We start from the raw sequence: 21717 nt of genomic DNA on the forward strand, positions 1-21717 counted from the left end.
TTTTCTGATGGCCTGACAGAGCGAGGGCTGTTTTGGAATTGGCTATACATCCGCCTGCCCAACTTAGATGGGTTGAAATATATGGCCATTTTCATGCAAACTCTGGCAGTAGGGAGCAGAAAAAAAGTAAAAATCCCCCATATATACGAGATAATGCCCATGACGAGAGAGGGATTTTTTTCTCAAAAAGAAAATCTGCTTTGTGATTTTCTTTTCGGAAAAAAAAATGTTTGACCGATGGCTCCATCATGGGTGTCAAACTTTTAAAAAGTATTGACAGGAACTGCTGAGACACTGGTTCTTGCCAGGCTTCAGAAAAGACTGCCAGCTCGGCAGTCATTTCTAAATTTGGCAGACGGTTACTCCGTCAAGGTGACGGAGTGATTTACTCCATCGTCCTGACTTAGTAAACTCCGTCTACCAAAACATAAATCGGGATGTTCGTGTCTGTGCAGTGACTATTGATTAAGTGCCCATGACCACTGGTGCTTTCTGAATGTTAACAGCATGCCTTGCAGGGTATCCTAGTGAGAGAAGTTGGTGCCTAGAAGGGTGAGGTGCAGATCAACTCACAACGGCATTTGGTGGTCTCATCTAAATGAACCTGTGCAGAGATCGCTTATCATTGGAAAATGGCATCAATCAACACCAGAAAATTTACCAATGTGATGTGGGATGTGCCACTAACTTTGTTTGGTATGGGGATTTGTGTTGGAGTCAGAGGAAGGGCCAGCAAAGCATGACCCACCAGAGCACAAGCCCCACTACCAGTACTGGTGCCGTCTACACGCACCTAACTGTAGAACAGAAACTGCCATAGTGCCAGCAAGGCACAGTGGAGAGCAGACGACCCAAGCATGGTGGTCTATGCAGGCAGCACACCATTTTCAGTGGCGCAGCCGGCTAATCACGGAGGACAAGCCTACAGATCACAATCATCACCAACAACAACATGTAACGGTCCTGTTGAACTCAGACACTGGCACTAGAATATGACTAATATCTTAGACTTGCTGTATATAGATTGAGACATACATCGGAAAATCATATTTACATTTTGTGGGGCTTTCCCAGTAAAACTTCAAAAAGATCAATGGGGGAATAAATGACATTACATCATGACAAACATCCCCAAGTATGAATACAAACAACTGAGAAAAGACATGAAATAAGAAGATAAACAGCCAGTGGGAGAGTGCAGTACTTTATATCCGGCCACCATGACTTGTAACACGCAGGCAACACAAAGGGTTACTTCTGGGTCTCATGCAGAAAAAACAGGAGTGGTTATGGCATTCTTTAAATGCGCTCAGACCACTACAAGCCTCTGACCAGTAACATACAATGTAATAACTTACATGAGTTAGAAAACATCCACACCTAGAGGTGTTGGTTCACAGAATGTGTGAGGCGACATCACTAACATAATGATAAATAAAATAATTACTTCCATGCCTTCTGGCATGCATCCTTGCTCCCACCTTGCTTGGGTAGCTCTGAATGATAATGTGCACATGTCAGACTGATCACTCACAAGTGATTTGTCAGTAATGTTGGTGGAGAGGATGAAAAAAAACAGGAAAAAGCTACAATGACATTTTAGCCTCACTAAAAAGTACATTTTGTGTGGACCATTCATCAGCCCCAAAGGATGGGAAGGTTGACAACTGCGTGCATGAAAGGGACTGTATAGCACATGCAACATTGTCAAACACCTGGTCTCCTCCATCCACCGCATGAAACTGGCTAGCAGGTTACAAAACACATCTATGAATCCTGCACACAGAGCTAACCCACCACTGATGAGGTCAAAGACAGGGAACCTGCCCATATGCAAAGCAGGAAAATGTGATATAACCAGCTACTTCCTGTCCTGAATTTCGTTTCTGGAAAGCTTACAGTTGTTCTTTAGTGGCACCAAAACATAAAAATGTGATGAGGAAGTCTGGTCCAGTGTTTAAGTCCGAACTATGTAAAGTAAGAAAACTGCATACCTAGTACAAGGAGCAATATGGCCCGATTGCTACTGATTAAACTGTGACCTTACGCTAGTCAAAAAAGATTTACTCAACCTCACTTTCATGAAAATATATTTTTGGGTGTAACAGTTCTCTAATGGCATTTGTTTGAGAAGCTTATTTGCTGTTCATGGCTACTTCTTTTAACCAGCATGCGGCTAACCTCTATTTCGGCAATAGCCCTACACGTCTCTCAAAAAACAAATTAGATGCTATTTTCTGAGAGCTGCATGTAAAAGACAATCAAATTGATGAAGCTTACCAATACTGCTGGATTTACCAATACTGCTGGATTTGAAGAGACTAAAGTCCAACTTCAGAGCATGGGAAGAGGCTAGCATCTTAAATGGCACATGGTGAAATGAAGAGTGACCCAAAAGTAACAATAATAAAATAGAATAAGAAGTGGTGGAATGGTTTTTGATGTTTGATGCTATTTGGAATTAATTTAGACAGTGCTTAACTACAACTGTAGGATTAAAACAGAAAGGGAGTTTCACCTGGGGGGCATTACTGAATGCGAGTGCCCTGTTGGGTCATCTTCCTGCTTTATAACTGGATACCAATGTGGCAGGTGAAAGTCTTGATGAGAGTCCGTCTAAAACCAAGAATGAAAGCATTAACATTAGTTCCTTTAAAGTGTATTTTAAAAACGTTGATCATGATGGCTTGACATTAGAACAAGCGGGACACAGACACAATACACAACTAAAATAAAACTATGACCATTTAACAACAATTGGAGAAAGAAATATGGAACTGATTCAGATTTAAGTATCTGTTAAGGGTCTTCTTTGGTAAGAAGTAGTCCTAGGTTATAGTAATATTTACCAAATTCTACATTTTACATTGAATGCAGAAGGAATACCTGTATGAAAAGTCAGTAACTAGTGTAATTCATTCAATCAGACAACTTTAAACTAGTCAAACAAGACGGTGCCAATAAGTTGATGGCCATTGCACTTAATGAAAATGTACTACCTGTATGTGTGCAAAATGATCATGGATGGATGATGAAACAACACATAGCTAATGACCGTAACAATTTGGTAGACGTTGAACACAATGCGATGTGCGAGCAACGACATAATATTCAGTTAGTTCAACGTTTTACTTTCCTTTATAAGCCAACTGTGACTGCACAGGTTGGGGAAACTTTGACAAACCCGTCCTCATTTTATTTTAATTTCTAGAATAAAAACAGACACGTTGAATTACCTTCCTTCAGGTTTAAAGAAGTGGTTATCCATCCGCAAATCTCAGCAAAGCCCTATCGGCCGTGCATTTTTGTAAGTGGGCAGTAGTAACACAGATACAACTCAACATAAGCATAAAACGGCAGCAGCAAGTGATACATTATAGTACGTTAGCAAATACTTAACACCTCAGTTGCACCTGTACAGAAATTCAGTGAGATGCAGGAAATACTAGTGCAGTGGACCTAACAGTACCTGTGGATGACATAAAAGGTGCAATTGCTCTTACCATTTCATGCTCTATGAAGGGTTGCTTGCTGCTAGCACTTTTTCAAGTAAGTTACATGTGAGAACTGTAGGTAGGATTCAATGTATGTAGCAGAAAATGAGGCCTAGCTGCAAAAAGTCATACCAAGTTCTGCGTACACTGCTTGGTAAAGGACACACGGAGCTATATTTGGTTATTAATATATATATATGTTAAATTTAGCAGTACACCTTCAAAACAAAATGCAAGTGCATTTATTACACTCAAGCTTTGCTGTGACCAAATTAACAGGAAGCTTTGTGTTTCACATTTAAATCTGGTTTTACTAGAGATTTGTAGGTCTGCGTTAGCAAAGACCTTTTTACTAGAATTATATGTATAATATACTTATTGAACAGGGCTTTCAGCCACCACTCTTCATCCATTGGTCTGTTGTTGTGTCATTCACATTTTGCTTCCGCCCACCACAGCATACAGCATGGGCAATGGGTCAGCCTACTTCCTCCACTGGTTAACTTCACTTTGAGTGACTGCATTTTGTTCTTTCACAATAAACACCTTCTTTCACAAGATAGTTCGCTTCAGTTCCAATGTTTTTTGTTTTTACTTAATAATTAATTCTGTGTTGCCATTGTAGTTAGAGTCCGAGGTGAAAGTAGGGCCATTCTACGAGATTTGAGCATATGCCACTTTTCAATCTTCACCAGCTCCGGTCAATGATGTTGTAAATTCCTTTTGAAGTATCCTTTGTTTTATTTGAATTACGTAGCATAACAGATTGTGTCCGATTATTCTGGACTCAATTTCAGCAGTAAACTTTGTCCAGGAAGAAAATCAGCCTTTATCATTTTTAATTTGCAGCACTTGTACTACTTTTTAAAATGTATTTCCTTCTTTGAATCTTTTTTTCTTTATTCATTCTTTCTTTCATCCTGCCTTTATTTCATTCTATCTTGCTTTTGTTCCTGCTTTCTTTCTGGCCTACTTTCTTTTTTGCTTGTTTTCTTTCTTTTTTGCCTGCTTTCTTTCTTTCAGACTTTCTTTTTGCCTGGTTTTATTTTTTCCCTGGTTTATTTTTTTGCCTGCTTTCTTTTCTTCTTTCTTTCTTTAAGGCAAGACACTGACGACAGCTAATGGCGGAACAAGTGACTTTTTTAGGTCGATGTTAGTAAAAACCTTTCGATGTAACAAAAATTAAGTGTGTGATGTAGTTACTTACATGGGGTTTCTGCCACACTAAATCAATTTGACTGTGCTTGCGTCATTCACATTTTTCTCCAATCCACTCAAGCATTAACCAAGGGGCAATGTGTCAATATGGGTTTCGCCATCCTGTCTCTTCACTATGAGCACAACCACACAACATAATTCCCTTCAGTGCCAGTGATTACTATGGTAATGCATGCTTTTTAGAGACGAAAAACAATATTGACTTTAGTCAATTCTTTTTTAGTTGGAGTGACGAAAACTGTCAGCTTCCCGCACAATAGAGTTTTGCAAAACCCAGGACAAAACAAAATAAGAATTACCAAAGGGTTTCTTTGTTTATCTAGAGAGCATGGTGGCCTTCATAACACCTCAGCAGGTGACAAAGGGAAGAAGGAAAAATGGGGAGCAGAGTAGGATACAGGCTAGAACCCACTGTAACTAGTGAGGGCTCCTTAATGGGTTTGTTGTTTAGGCTACATTCCCCATCTCGCAGCTATTCGTCTATTCGTGACCAAAAAACAGGGCATAGACTAATGCAGCCAATGAATTATAAACCAGACCGCTTTTTTTTGTTTAACATGTTGCTGAACAATGCATTTTACAGAACAATATTCTAATTCATTTTTCAAAAATCCACAGGTTAGACAGACAGCACTTAAAGGAAACTCATTAAAATATTCCAACACTTCCACGGCAGGCCAGCCAGCAAAACTGAACCTCCACAGAAGTAATCGCGGGGCAGAGATGTGCCACCCACAAGAATATTCAAAACATGAAGCCATATCAACGCATTTTTCATATACAACCTCCCTTCCAATTTTTTTTTAATCCGTAGATTTTACAAGCATCTCAACCAGTCTAACGTAATCTGACACAACCTCATATCACTTCTCAATATTGCTTAAGTCTTTCTTCACTTCTTTCTTTTTTCCAAACCACCAAATACGCACAACTTGACTCAAACATTCACAAACCTCCTTCACTCGCACAGCTATCAGACACAGATCACCCCACTAAACCTAAGCGCAACAAACGTTTGGTAATTCCTGGCCTAGCTAAAAGGGGCAGACAACTTCCAACAGCACGGATGTATTGCCAGCTAAGCAACACATAATATCATCAAGTGAAAGATGTCAAACAAGCGCATACAGTACCCTTGTCAACTTATTGTCTGTGTCATACAACTGCCATGCTTTTGAAAGTAAGATGGAGAGACCCTAATGAGAGAAAAAAATATGACTGTGGCAGGAAAATAAATATTAAAATAATCTTACAAAATCATTGGCACAATCTGAGAACACAAATCCGAAATACAGCAAACTGGAATGTCCCAATAACTTTCCCTGTTTTATGCTGATTGATCTACTGACCTAGAGAGTTAACATATAAGCAAGGCAAGACTACTAAGGAAAATCTAGACGCAGAAACACATTGTTGTTTGCCCAAAATGACAAACTAATCAGGCTTCTGAAGCTTAATTAAAACAGGTCTCCAAGGTTCTTAAAAAACAAAGCTAACTCATTTCACGTCATCACAAACATTAACCAGAATTTGAGGACCTTACCTAACGCCTTTTGATAGACTTTAAATATCTTTTTGGGGATAGTTTTTATTTTGAGTAGACTTTTTTCCCCCTTTTGATCTGGGTGCCTTGTTTATGGACTAGTCTCCTCTCTACTTCTCTTTCGGCCCTTTCTTTAATTTAATTGCAGTCTCCCTCTGCTTCGCACTCGCACCTATTTAGGTCTCCAATAGCACAAAGCGTTTAGCTGCACGACTGCGAAACTATTACACACCCTAACAAAAACCCACAGTGCGTTTAGGGTCCGCCCATTGGTTGGCTTTATTGTCACTCATTTGGTTGATTTGTATTTATTTGCTTGCTTTTCTCTTTTTATGTTTGTACCTCCTCCGGAGCATAGCCTCTTTACCGTTCTTTTAACTGGATGAATTATGTTTCCTCTGCTCATGTTCACAGAACTACTTTTTTCTTCCTTCATCACGCCAGGAGAGTGAATGTGTTTTCAAGCTCTTTCCCTGGTGTGCTGCTTCACCCTCAAAAAACCAGGTGCTCTCAGTATTCCTCCTCAACCATCCTATCTTGTCTGTAAAAGCACAGCAACAGTGATATTTATGCCAGGTTATGACTAAAGACGAGACTTTAAGGGTTGATTTTGTTCCATCTTTTGAATACACTTAGAAAAACAGGCCTTGGTACATATGTTTTTCTTGGAACTGACTCCCTTCTGTACTCACTCAGGTTTGAGGCAAAAGGTGTTCTTAAGCATGACTGAAAATAGATACATCTTCTCCTGGAGGTCCATAAATCTGCTCCCTGAGCTAATGCAGAGGAACAAGTGAATCTGGCACTTGTTTTCATTGTGAGCCCCCCATAGAAAGTAAAGTAGGCATTAACCCCTTCGCTGCTGATGACGAGCTCAGCTCGTCATCAGCCACGGGTGGCGTGTGCTGATGACGAGCTGAGCTTGTCATGTAACGCGGTAAAATGAAAAAAGCCGCACAAAGCAAAAATCGCCGCAGCAGCGATGCGGTTAAGAAGCAGTTTTTCTTCAAATTCCAACACTTACTTATTCTTTTTAATGTCTTTTCATGGCTACCCAAGTGAAAAGACATCTAAGGTACCTTAAGATATGTGTTTGCTTTGTCGCCAACATTTTTAAATGTGTGTTATTCGTTTACCTTTTTAAATAATGCTTTACAAACAAGCACTGGCAAAGCCAATAGGTTGATGACTGCATTATTAAGGAAATAACAATTGTCTTTGACAATGCTTATTTCACTCTGCCTCCATTTATTCATTCTATTCTCGCTCTGCCTCTGTATCCTTTCGCTCACCATTTCTCTATGTCTCTCTTCCTCCAAGTCTGCCTGACATCATTCTTCCACCCTACCCCTTGCAACTCTGCCTCCGATATACTATCTTGTGCCCACTCACACTTCCATTACTCTAGCTCCTTCAACTCTTTCTCTGACTATCTCATCTATTTGAAACACTTTGGCCTTTCCTCTCTCCCAAGTCTTTCTTTCACTTTCTTTTCTGCTTCATTTTTCTTACTCTCTATCACAGTATCTGCTTTACATTGTTTCTACTTTGCACATTTCTATCTCGGCTGCTTTCTTTTGGAGCCCGACTCACTCTCTCAACTTCTCCTTCTATCCCTCTAAGTCACTCATGCTTTTTGACTTTTTCTCGGACTGAACATCATATCATCCCTTTCGCTCAGCCCCACCTCCATGTTTCGCTGGCTCCCAAAATGTAGGTCTCACCTTTGCATTCTTGAGCCGGTCACATTGCCCCTCTCTCCATGACATATCTTTCATTTTCTCACAATCTTCCCTCCATTCCTTTCCCATCACGCTCTCATTTCCCCTCTAAGAACTCCATTCCTCTTTCTCCCCTCTCTGACACCATCATTGTGTCTCTATTATTGTCTTGCTCATCAATATGCTTTCTGCCCCCTTAAAAAAACGATTCAGAAAAGGGGGTGGTGATGAACAGAGTGTCTGAATTAAGCAGACCACTCTAACCCAGTCCAAAGATCAGGGCTTGATCCATCACTGTTTTTTAGCTCACTGCACCATCCCAGCTCAGAACTTGGCTATATGCAAATTAGTCTGACCCTGGCCCAGTGCATCATGGGAACAGGGCAGACCAAACTACCAAGCCAATTCTTATACTGGGAAGGAAACAAGCTACCGGGGACCGGTTTCTGGCATTTCAGCCGCCTTCGGCCCGGCTTGCTTGAATCCTGATGGTGCAATGAGCTAGGGACTCACATCTGAGTACACCCTTCCACGCTTATGGTGGACAAAAATGATGCAGAAAAGGGGGTGGTGATGAACAGAGTGTCTGAATTAAGCAGACCACTCTTACCCAGTCCAAAGATCAGGGCTTGATCCATCACCGTTTTTTAGCTCACTGCACCATCCCAGCTCAGAACTTGGCTATATGCAAATTAGTCTGACCCTGGCCCAATAACGGTGATGGATCAAGCCCTGATCTTTGGACTGGGTAAGAGTGGTCTGCTTAATTCAGACACTCTGTTCATCACCACCCCCTTTTCTGAATCGTTTTTGGCCACTATAGGTGTGGCAGGGTATACTCAGACAGGAGTCCCTTTCTCACTGCACCATCAGGATTCAAGCAAGCCGGGCCAAAGACGGCTGAAATGCCAGAAACCGGTCCCCAGTAGCTTGTCTCCTTTCTGGTGAAGAATTGGCTTGGTAGTTTAGTCTGACCTGTTCCCATGATGCACTGGGCCAGGGACAGGCTGATTTGCATATAGCCAGGTTCTGAGCTGGGATGGTGCAGCGAGATAAATAACGGTGATGGATCAAGCCCTGATCTTTGGACTGGGTAAGAGTGGTCTGCTTAATTCAGACACTCTGTTCATCACCACCCCCTTTTCTGAATCACCCTTAAAAAAAACTCACACTTTCTTATCCTTCCTCTTTCCTCTTAACATCGAAGGCCAAGCCAGATGTGCCAGCTGCTGCCCCTGAAAAGCCCTAATCGACACTCAGGCCCAAACACGGGTATCCGTTTTTTACACATCACTAGTTGTAAAACTTTTACATCTACCCTTGAGCATGTACCATCTTTTCATTTTTAATCAATAAAGCAATTGTGTTTGTTCTTGCTACCGTTCATCAAATCCATCTTATGCATCCTTGACGCAATTTGATTTGAGAGTCAAAGTACACTTCAGTATGGCAATCATTTTCAAAGCCACTAGGTATGACTTTTGCAATTAAAGTGTTCCTTTGTTAATTTTTGTGCATTGGTGAGTGTGTGAATATAGGAATGAAGTAGTGTTTTAATGGTTAATGAGCACCAGTGGATGGAAGGCAGTGGTGAAATTGTGAAACCTTCTCCTGTTTTGCCCGTATGACGCAGGGGAAAGGGGAGTGATTTGTGTTCTCTAAGCCTTTACAAGAAGAGGAGAGAAGATGTATAATTCCCCACATCCTTGTCCAAGACAGTGGGGTTGTGTCATGCTCTATGCCTTGCACAAGGGCGGTGGAAAGTATTTTCATCTTCTCTATTGGCCCTTTTCTGACAGGGAGGGGCATTTCAGACATTAGAAGAAAAAAAAAACTAGTGGGTAGGTGGTAACAGGTGCCATGCCTAACAGATAATAGTAAAAATAGTTCTAGTAACTGGCAAAAGGGTTTGGAATCAGCACACGAGTACCCGAGGTCCAGTTCACTGATTCAGTCTCAAATTAGTAGTTTTAAAACATGTTTTAAAACTAGTGCAACAGTAATTGGTAGCATCTAAGAGAGGTACATGAAAGCCCGTTCTTGCGAATGCTGTTACAGAGACCTAGGGGGCTTGAGCCTCAGTATTACTGGTCAAGTTAAGAGAATCAACTACAACGCGAATAGTGACTGAGGAGGTAGAACCTGACTCCTGAACGTGCAAGCCCCAAACAGGGAAAATATTATCAGGTAATTTAGGGTGTACAGAGTAGATTACGGATCATTTTAAAGTGAAAATTCCAGGGCCCCTTTTTTCTTTTTAGCCAATTTAAATGATTGCGGAGCTGTTCTTGTGGTCTCAGTTAAAGTGTCCAATCCATCGTTAAAACGCTTATGAAACTCCACTTTTACAAGGGGTACCAAAGTAAGCATCTGAAACGAACCCGGATTTGGATAAAACATTAATAAGGCCCAGGCACAAAATTGAACAGGAGGCTTGTCGGCAAAAAAATAATTAATGCGTGGAATTGCACTTTTTCTGCTTAAAGATCTACCTTGAGTGTTACCAAATAAACGGATGCACGTATAAACAAAATAGAACAAAATTGCAAACGTATGCATTGCTTGTTCGTTTGATTATCGCCTAATGTGTGAAGCCTGCAGATGTTCAAGAAAATATGTTGAAAGTAACCTGTAGTTTCATTAGCAGGCTCTAACTAATTGCCAATTGAGGATAAAGTTGACAGAAAACTGCAGCGAACATTACTTTAAATAACTTGTTTTTATATTAACCCCTTGAGTGCTAATGACGGAACCATGCCGTCATGAGTCAGAGGAGTTGTGTGCTCATGACTGCGTGGTTCCGTCATGCCGCTCCGCCCACGCGGCACTAATTCCGAGTCCGTGCGGGCGAATTAATGATGGAACCACGCTGTCATGAGCACACGCCGCCCATGACTCTTGACGGCGTGGAGCCGTCATCAGCACCGAAGCACCGCGCTCACCCCCTAGCCCCCCGTGCCGCGGCGGAATTTGTGCCACGGCGAAGGGGTTAAGGAAAGAAAGCAAAGTAGTTCCCCTCTAACAAAAGAATAGTGGAATCTACCGTGTTCATAAAGATGAATTTTCCACCTGATCAGAGAACAGTAGGTAAATAATAAAATTGGCACTATGCACAGGCCTCACACACCGAGGAAGCGGTAACAGACAACGATGATATAGTAACTAGAAACCTGCCAGTATAAACACTAGTCTCAAATGTATTTACATTACCATTTAACTATACTGAAAACGACGTTCCCTTCAGACTTGTAACGTCAAAATGCCAGCTTCTGACCCAGCAGTCAGCGTGAAAGACTGGTCATGATCTAGCTAACTTTTCAGCTCTGCTAAACTACTTTTCTCTGAAAAGAACAGGTATTGGCAGAAAGAATATATTTAGGCAGTATATTTTTTTTCCAAGGCTAGAGTTCATTACACGAAAAGATCAGTCTCTGCACATTGCCATTCATAGCTGCAGTCGTTTTTAGGTCGAGGACCGAAGGCTGCGCAGGCGCAGTCTCCGGGAGGAGATTTAATGCTTTCTAGTATGGGGGCTTAAACCCGCCTCTCTCCTCCATTGACTGGCTTCCTAAACGGAGGCCAGCCATTGGAGAAGAGGGGCATCACTCCCTTCAAGCCCCGTCTCTTTCGGATTCGGGGGCATGTTTTTTTGCGTTCTTTCGACCTGTGACGTCATCCGTCACTCAGAGCGCAAAAAAACACACCCCGAATCCGAAATTTTCAGAGCTTTGCGACCGCCATTTTGCTGCTCGTTAAGACGAGGTCGCCCGCTCCCGCTGTCCTCGTTCCCGCCCCCTCCCGCTGTTCGGGTCTTTGTTCCCGCCCCCCTCACGCTGTCCGTGTCCTCGTTCCCGTTGTATCCCGCCCCCCTCCCGCTGTCCGTGTCTTTGTTCCCGCCCCCTCCTGCTGTCAGTGTTCTCGCTCTCGTTGTGTCCTCCCGGAGGTTTTAGGTCACCGAGGCCCCAGGCTCCGGACATTAGAATGCCTGCCTCACCCCTCCGAGGGCCATGGTTTGCTCCAGTAACCAGAATCGGAGCATGGATGCCCACAACATCCTAAGGTAACGGAGAAAGTCAAAACCACCCTTTGGAGCATAACACGCGACTCAGCAGTCTTTTCTGTCGGGGCGGGCCTTGTGCCTGTCTCCGGCCATTCTAAACCGCCTTCGCCCCCCGCGTGCCAAGTTGTGCTCTCCGCCGCTGGGGCTTGGTGAGCGGCTGAGAGCGCTAGAAGAGGCGTTGCGGCGGAGCGAGGAGACTGCAGAAAAAGCGGCCAGCGAGTACTGCCAGGTGAAGTACATAGTGTCTAGTCTTTTGTGTCTGTGACCCGGGAGGTGGGAAGGGACTGGAACTGGCCTCAGCGCTCTGTCAGTGGCGTCGCTGTCCAAAGTGCCGATTTGCGTAGCTTTTGTGCGCGCCCCTGGGAACCTGTCATGGGAATGGAGAGGGTGTGGGTCCAGACCTTCACCGGTTGGTCTTTAGGCCTTCTGTGTGGTGTTGCACACTGGAAGATCGGCTGCCTTCTGCAGAGGTTGCCTCGGCGACACTCCTTGCGCAGCCCCCCAACCAGGCTTGACGGCTGAGGTGTTGCCTCTTGGTAAAGGGTCCTTTAACTGTGTTTGCTTGTCCTTTGCCATCATAGAGCCAGTGGCAGCAGACCATTTCTTCTCTCTGTACGTAACCATTGTACCTGTACTGTCCTTATAATTTGCTGAAGTACTGTTGTGATCACGACTGTTTAATGGGTGCTGACATTTTTTAGCCTATGCCAACTATGTTAATAGTGAAACTGCACCCGCTAGAGTGCATTGTGATATTGCTTAAAATACACAGAATGACTGGCGATATTACAAATTCTGGGGGTCTCTTTGCAGCAGTGTATTACAGTTAGTTAATAAACTTACAGTGTGCCACAGTGATGAATGGGAAATTCGCTTTAATCTTTAAAGTTAACATTAAGTTTATACTTTTTTCTAAATAAATGAAGATGGGCGATTCAAAAGGGATATGTCTGGGATGGATTTAAAACTGGCAACACTGCTCCAATTTTATATACTACATCCTGAACTACCTATGTATAAATAAGCATTTCTCTTAGTCTCGTTCTGCCTCTCGTTACAACATTCACACAGTACATAGTAGCAACCACTCTTTCAAAACTCCTATTGTGCTTTAAAATTGTGACTTCCGGTTCTCACACACTTGGCTGACATTGTCGTAAATCTATCACCACATTTACCATACAACTTTTAGGTCTAAGGTGACAGTGCAGCTGTTTGCAAGGCCTGTTGCTCATAATTAGGGCTCCCGGTTTTCCGTTTAAACTGATTTTTACATATAAATACAGACGGAAAACAAGTTTTCCTTTATCTGTATTTATATATAAAAACGGGAAAATACTAGTATCTTTGTTATTGACTTCAATAAATCACACCCCGGGCCATCTGGTGTCTCCCCCTCTTTAGAGGTTTAAGAGGTGTCAGCACAGCTGAGACAGCTTCCCGGCGTGCACACGGCGCACCCGAGTACTTCACAGGTCTTTGAAAGACCATTTACATCTTAATGAGGCTTTGTTGTTCACCCCTCGGCCCCCTACCTCTTGACTCTGCCGATTGCTCCAGCACCCGTCTTTTCCTCTCTGACTGGACTACAGTGGATCTCGGGCCCGAGGCGGGGCTCGCTTCCGAGGTGGGTGGCGAGGGGTGAGAGCAGCCCCTACAGAATGCAGTGCCCAGGCCCTTGATTAGAAGCTCACAGGGGGTCGGAAAGTAAACCGAGGAGCCCATAACGGTGCAGCTCGGAAGACTCCTACCACTGGTCGGAGTCTTCCAAGCTGCATAGTAATAAGCCTTTTACGTGTTGAGACACCTATCCACAGGCTTCACCGCGGTGCAAGAACACGGTGCAGAACAATGCACCCTGTAAGGCCTGCTTAAGATGTGATTTTCAATAAATAAAACAAGAGCACTGCCTTTGCCTTTACTTTTCATGATTTACCGATCATACCTATGGTGGCATCTGACATAAGGCATCATTGGCTTGTCACCATAACTAATTCAGGACAAGAGTACTGAGCATAACCTTTCCAACATGGCAGACCGAAGCACACATCTTCCACCAAATCCAATGCTGCAGGTAAGGTACTCAACAGGTAGTTTGAGTCAAAGGCCTTCTCTTACTAGTGATTCATTAAGTTATTTTTCTGTACATTCTATAAAAGTGGCCTGTTGGAAACAACTACAAGAATTTTCAGACATGTCAAATTGACCCACACGAGGTGTGTGTAGCTTGTCGAGCACTAAATGTATTTACTTTGCATTCTGATGCTTGAAATCCTGGCATTATGTTGGTAAAAAAGAGAAGAACAAGAATACAAACTACAGAACCCAGAACTAGATGAAAGATTTACACTTGATGTGATAAATCTTCAGGTTGGAGCAGGTTTGTAAAGCAAGCCTAAAAAGGTCTGGAACTGGCTCATCTTCAATTTAACTGCATGTGGGTCATTTCGTCAACAAAAAACGCAGAGCAGATAAGGCATTTATCACCCAAAACACCATTATAGAACAGCACAGTGCACATAGTTTTTACACTCCAGCTGTGTGCAATACTTGCATTTGGAGTCTTGCTGATGCTTTCATAAAATCAAGACTACAACTCCCAGAATGCAAATCATAAAAGTGGACTGAAGGAGATATTCATAAATGGGCTTGGGCAGCTTGGAACTCTGGAACAATCTAGGACGTTTGCATAAAATACCCTCAAACACCTGTCCAAAGAATAACTGACATTCCGTAGTATTCTGGGGTAACTGGGAGAACTGTGAGTGGCCATGATTAAGTTGTCTTTTATCATTGAGGCCCTGAAATTGTACTCAAATCCATCAGACTTGGGAGGGCTCAGAGCCCCCCTTCAAATTTAGGTATCTAAATGTCTTTTCTCGCAGAGATACTGAATCTCCTGGAAATTGTGACACATCGTTTTGTGCATGTTTTTTATTTTCCTTTCAGCTTGTTAATTTCACGTTGGCATAGATGCAATTAAAGCTAAACTCCGTGATGAAGGACATTCTTCCACAATGCATAGGGGATTAGGGACTGAGCGAAAATATTTATATGAACACTGTTCACAGAGTTTTCATTAAGAATGAGGGTACTGTTTTGCAACAGCTAGCATTAACAGTCATAAATGCTCACTCTTTCGAATAGTTTGCTGCCAGATAGCACGGCAGGTGGTTTGCTGCTAGCATTTAGGATTTTGAAACTGCAAGGCTCTGAGACAAATGGCTTGTGATAGCACTTTTAAGCATATTTGGGACATTCTGCAAATGGCAACGTTTTCAGACGAATGTATAGTATTGACCAATAACAACCGAGTGCATGTGTGCATCCACAATTTAAATAAATGTGGAAAAATACTAGCTGTAGCGTCGTCTTTTGCTTGTGACAAAAATAAATGTAGATAAATACAGAAAAAATGCCCAAAAAATAAATATGGATAAATACAGACGGAAATGGCAAAAAAATAAATACCATAAAACCGGGAGCCCTACTCATAATATATGTAGAGTAGTGTAGGAAGATGGCTTTCTATATACTATGCCAAACTAAGGATCTACTGGACTCTGCACACTATACCTCAAAGGCTTTACTGAGACTAAAGTAGATAATACTAATGTTCTCTTTTTTGTGGTAGTGTGGGTGAGCAGTTCGGTTCATCAGAGGGCAGTGCTAAGCGTGTGTTGAACACACAGTGGCAATAAATGAGGCGCACACACACAATGAATAAATCCGAGAACAATTTATAAAAATACTTGGTTGTATTTATTTTGTAGAACCACAGAACTTTGTATCGGGTAAATACGTTCAGCAATAAAAATACTTTTCAAAATCAAAAGTAGACACCTTGTGCAATTTTCAGTCTTTGCAATGTTTACCTATGGGAGGAAGAAAACATTCAGCATACAGACAGGTAATATCAACTTACGAAACCAGTCTTCAGGAGTTAAGATCCGTATTGGGCAAGGTTAAGTTCATCACCAGCAGGTTACCACCAGTGACACAAGGGTGGAAGGGTGCTAATACGATGTTGGGTGCCCAATTCAATGAAGAATGTGGCATTTGGATGGATGTGCTTCTTCCAGTTAACAGCGGCTTGGGGGGGGGGGGGCGTCTTGGAGAGGGGGGGTGAAGCAAGGTGAAGCGAGATACGAAACCGGGCAAGCACGCCACCTGTCGGCATAGCGGGGGCAGCAATACAATGTACCAGAGGAGGACCAGCGAGATGTGATGAGCAGAATGTCTGCGAGGAGCATTGAAAAGCGTGGGCCATGGCTAGAATGTCTGGTTAGTGCAACGGAGCAACCACACAGTGAAATCTGATGAAGGAATAATGTGCTATTTTACCTCACATGTTGCGTCGCAGCTCGCCGTTTCGCACGAAAAAGCGGATTTGGAATGTAGATTTTTACAGCAAGGCATCAAATGCCACAGTTTTGAGTTTCACCTGTTTAGGGTGCCAGATGACTCCATATTGTCGAGAGCATAGTGGTCCAGTTATAGGTCATACATGCCAACACACCCAATTCATGCGGGGAAATCTCTATTTTTAAAGCCAAAGGTCGCTTTATTCTAGTTTTCTATTGCTTGAAATTACCCACATTTCAGTGCACACCAATGGAACCATTAATTCCCCCCGATTTATTTTTTAAAACCTCCCTCCTCACTTCCAAATGTTGGCATGTATGTGTTTTTCATTTACAAATAATGGTTTTCAGGCTTATTGGCCCAATTGGATCACTTGAAACAACCCAAGACTACAGCTCCCAATTGGATCGCTTGAAACAAACCAAGACTACAGCTCACAGAATGTTAAAAGCATAGCCAGGACAGGAAAATTGATTCCCTGATGGGTTGACACCTAGCTGTTTTTAGGTTTTTCTGGAGGTGGCTCTATGTGTGGGTGGCTTCGTCGTTGTGAGGGTGGCTCTGTGTGTGTGGGTGGCTCTATGTGAATGACTCTGTGTGGGTGGCTCTGTATATGTGTGTGTGCGGCTCTGTGTGGGTGTAAATGCAATAGGTCATGCATTTGCGAGGGATTAAGATATTGGCATTGTAAATGACAATGCCATTTATTTAACGATTAAGCTATTGGCAATGGAAATGACAATGCCATTTATTTATGATTTAAAAAAAAAAAAAAAAAAAAGTATTGAGCAATGCCAATAGCTCTACCTTTAATAATGCTGAGACCATTGCATTGTAAATGCTTGTTTAAAGAGACTTTGGTTAAGATACAAATTACTAGCTGCCCAGTTAAGTGTTCAATTTTGCACTACAGATTCCCACATTATTCTTCAGCCCTGCAACAACACCTTCGCTTTTAAATAGAAGCAATCAACCAAACATTTAAACTTTTTTCGGTGGGGTCGAGGGGAGTAATAGTCGGACCATGTATATGTAATAAATTACCCTCTACCCTGTGTTGAAAGATACTGCTAGTCATGACTTTATAACGTAACTTGGCCTTCTGTCCCATTACTCTACATGTTCACCAAACCCTGTCTTGCAATTTCCTTATAATGAATGTTCGAAATTCTTTATATTCGTGCAGGAAATCCGCATTTACTGCTTTGTCAGCCCAAGATTTATTGTTTCTTTGCTGCCCCTAAATTTTTGCTGGCTTTAGAATTCTGTGTATTTTACCCCTGCAAAACAGTAGAGAAGTGCATGTGTTCCCTCTTTAATAAAGGTGAATCTGGCTTATTTCTGATTGGTATATTCAACGTGCCTGTAAAGGGACAAATAGAAAATGAATGGGACAACCAAAAAATTTGGTGCGCAGAACCTGTCAGTCAGCTGCGAGCAGTGCATATTTAGGTGTATACAGTTTGGGTGCAGGTTGTCTGCAGAGCTTTTGTGCATGTTGCCAGCAGAGTCAGCTTGTGAACAAGCTGCGTGCTCGGTATGTGCACGGGTTATTTGGAACATGCATCAGTGATTGTGTGCAGAACACGTAAACAACTTGGTTGCAAACTGCGTCGATGTCTGGTTTCTATGCGCAAATTTCTACAGCCATTTCACTGTGGGCGTCTCTACGTTTCCCTCCTCACTCTCTAGGAATGTCTCGTCACTTCAGGCACGCAGCAAGCGCTGTAAGTAACCCGAACCACCGCGCAGAAAGTAAAATCAGCTTTGCTTCTTTCAACTCCCGGAAATCCGTCCTTTTCGTCGCTCCTTTAAGACAAACTGCGCAAACAAAGCAAAGTAGCGAGCACTTCGAGTTGTAAATACCTCCCAGTGCCGTATCCGTTGTGTCCTGGCGCCGCCGCTGCCGCTTCCGCCACTCACCGCCTCCCTGGTCGGCCGCTTATCGGCTGCTTGTGCTCTAGTCCAGCTGCCAGCAGGAGCCGCCTCCCGGCACAGCCAATCTCAGGGCTTGGGAGGCCCGAACTCCCGGCCACAACAGGCTCTGCAACCCCAGGCAGAGGTGAACGCACAGGCAGTGCTCCAGGACCCTGCTGCGCCAAAGTCTGATTGAAGGCTGCCCCCGACATGGACAAAAGGCCATTGTCGGACTTGGGGAACAAATGGCCCCGGACATCCAAATAAAAGAGGCCTCCAGTAGCAAATGGAATAACTAAACAAGTCATAAAAAGCAAAGGAAACAAGTTCCCGCCGGGCCGCCGCGCTGCCTGCGACGACCCGGAAGCGGTTAGGCAGCCGGCCAATCGCAGCGCGGCCCAACCGGAAGTCCCGCCCCCATCGCGGCGCGAGAGGGAAGCCACTGTCCGAGAAGCCCCGAGGGCTCCTGATCGAGTCCCGGTCCCGAGATGGGGGACCGGGTGAAGAGCGGCCGGGCGCATGGGGAAGGCGGGGCTCTCATGTGGTGAGAGAGCCCCGCAAAGTGCTACCGCCGCCCGAGAGGCAGAACCGCCGCCGAGCACCGCCAGAACAGGTGAGGTCTGTTGTAGTGTGTCTGTGCGTGCGTGCGTCTGTCTGCGCGTGTGTCTGTTTAAGGGGGGTGCGTGTGTGTGTATGCAGTGTGTGTATGTGCGCATGCTTGCGTGAACCTTTCTTTAAGGGGGGGTGCGTGTGTGTGTATGCAGTGTGTGAATGTGCGCATGCGTGCGGGAGCCTGTCTTTGCATGGGAATATGAGGCACGGCGACGTGCGCGCTCACGAACTACAATCTCCGGCAGGAGAAGCTCGTGACAGTCTGCTGTCCACATTCCCCCTAAAGTGATTGCATAAGTTGTCTCGCCCTAGACGCAAAAGCTTCGCTTTTGCTTCGTCTAGGCGAGACCTAAAAATAAAACGGAGGACTGGGGAGTGTGGGCTGTGGAAATAGCGCAAGAGAGACTGAGCGAGAGGGGAGGCGTAGCACCGCCAGACGAAGCCGGCATCCTTGGAGAGTGGGAGGTGGATGTGATACTCCACTGACACAAGACAGCAGATCAGAACCTAGTACTGAGCGGGTGGCAGCACATGCCTGCGTGCCTCCCTTGACTTTCCCAGCCACGAAGCAGACAGCTCAGAAAATAGGTAGTCATTCCTCGCTGGGGACAGGCCGAGCCCCCCTCCAGTGTTCCCTTCCCAGGGCACACGCCTGTTTCCTCATTTGTTTCTCCTTTGCAGTGCTGGCAGGGCAAATAAGAAGGAAAAATGAAAACACATTTCTGGATCTGAACAAGTGGAGGGCAGCCAGGAAAAGCAAAGCGAGGGGCACTGCAGGGACTGTGGAGACTGCCATAGGCATGAGCGAAGAAATAATGGCAGTCTGTGTGATATGGTAACAAGTTGGGATGGTCACAGCTTTTATCGCCCTCGCCATAATGACGAGAAGCTAGAAACGGCCGAAAGTAGAACAGAGCAGTGAAGAGGAAAATAAGAAACAAGCGCTCGCGGCCACGCAAATTGAAAACAGATACCCCATGCGGGCCGCTGCTCGCTCCCGCAAGGTGGATGCCGCCACAAGCACGAGTGCTTGAAAAGAGCTGACCGATTTCTAAAGGTCATCTCCTAGAGAAGCGCATGCGCGCTGCCCTAGGCTCGACCTAAAAAGCTGGGCAGTGGGGCTGCAGAACCCAACGAAACTCTTTTTGCACATGTTTGCACAGAAAAAATGACCAATAAAAATGGTGAATGTAATCTAAAATTAAATGCAGTACAATAAATGCAAAGTCATAAATTAAAAATGCACAATTCAGATTCAAATACTTTCAGAGTTTTCAATATAACGCACCACAATACAACACTGCAAGTTTCGTTTAGACAGAATCACAAAAGGGTTATGCAAACCGATCATCCCATCCATAAAACCCTTTGGAGTCCATGTTCAGAAGTACAACGAGTGTTCTTGAGCAGTTACAATCGCATGTAATCCCCTACCTGTAGCCCACTCTAATGGTCCAAACAGAGACCAAAGCAATATTGTATAAATGAAATCTCCACACTAAACAAAAATATAAACAAAAACCTTCCCGACACTACTGGTAAGTGGCCTTGCAGTGAACAACTGCTCACACAATCCTCTTATTTACCACCCATTAAACTATATGGAGATTCAAATGTGCCAGTGCCAGGCCATCAAGTTAACAGTTATGCTGCCAAAAATACCCATCATTGTGTCACAGGAGCTAGCAAACTGCGTCACAACATATGTTCATCACAGTTACACAGCATATTCCTATCAAGCTTCCATGTGACGTGCTGCAAAACATGTTTTGTTGTGGGTGACACTGTAGGTTATTTCATTTCTCACAAGAATGGAAGAAGATACTTGGTGATAAATTTTGCTGGGCAATTGATGGCACATGAGGTTAGAGGCTTAATGTTTATAGTGAGTGAGGAAACTGCAGTCACTTTTTTTTATGTGTAAGGGAGATAGGTGCTTGGGCAGGGGGATAATACCTGAAGTGGGTGTGCTATGATGTTGACACTATTGCTAAGTGGCTGGAGCATGCTAACGCTCCACGTTCTCCTTCAGCCCACGGATACCAACCAAATAGACTAGACTGCATTTACGCACACCAGTCCATCGCATCCTAGTAGCAGTAATCTACCACACGGATTCCTTTGGGAAGACCGCAGTGTCTAAGAATGTATGAAAAAATATATACTGCACTGCCTCACAACACCTCCAACCCATCACATTTGATTCCAATTCAGGACTACCAGGCACCAACTCCAGTTATAAGATTGACAGCCAATGCCATGATCAGGCTATGAAAATGTGCTGATGCTGGATAGCATATGTAATAAGGACTTCCAATTCTGTCCTCTTCTCATAGCAAAGTCAAAAAAAGATCAAATTTGCCAACTTATCACATGGGGCCATTTACATGTAAGCAGTGAGACAGTGGATAGTATAGGTTTTAAAGACCTAGCCTCTGCAGTCTAATTCCGCCTCTGCTCAATCATCTACAGTTCTTTGCCCCAATGACAGAACGCCATTAAACGCCCAATGATTAAAAAATACAAAAATAGAGCTTCTTAGATAAAAATGAAAGAAGAAAAAAATGGCACCAACAGACTGAGTTCCATCAGTTAATCTGAGGTAATGAGCACCCTTTTTCATACCCTTCAATGTCCGTAATCTAGATGTCTGATTAGACTTGGATCGTCTTTAGAACATCCGCTTTTCAAGGTGACCAGTGTGACTTTTTAGCAACTCAAACTTCTAAGGGAAATCCTACCTTACATCACTTCAATACATCACATTAAAGTGGTCTCAGCTTTGGT

General features: G+C 43.6%; 1 protein-coding gene across 1 annotated transcript in view; it reads right to left on the bottom strand.

Annotated features, from left to right (window-relative positions):
* Nucleotides 1–21717, bottom strand: part of SKIL (SKI like proto-oncogene) — a 191236-nt gene that overhangs the window by 135024 nt on the left and 34495 nt on the right. The window contains exon 3 of the mRNA XM_086944293.1: nucleotides 2519–2616. Coding sequence (XP_086800419.1) covers nucleotides 2519–2616 — 98 coding nt within the window. The remainder of the gene's footprint in view (nucleotides 1–2518; nucleotides 2617–21717) is intronic.

This window comes from Lissotriton vulgaris, chromosome 11 (genome assembly GCF_964263255.1).
Source record: "Lissotriton vulgaris chromosome 11, aLisVul1.2, whole genome shotgun sequence".
Classification (NCBI taxonomy): domain Eukaryota; kingdom Metazoa; phylum Chordata; class Amphibia; order Caudata; family Salamandridae; genus Lissotriton; species Lissotriton vulgaris.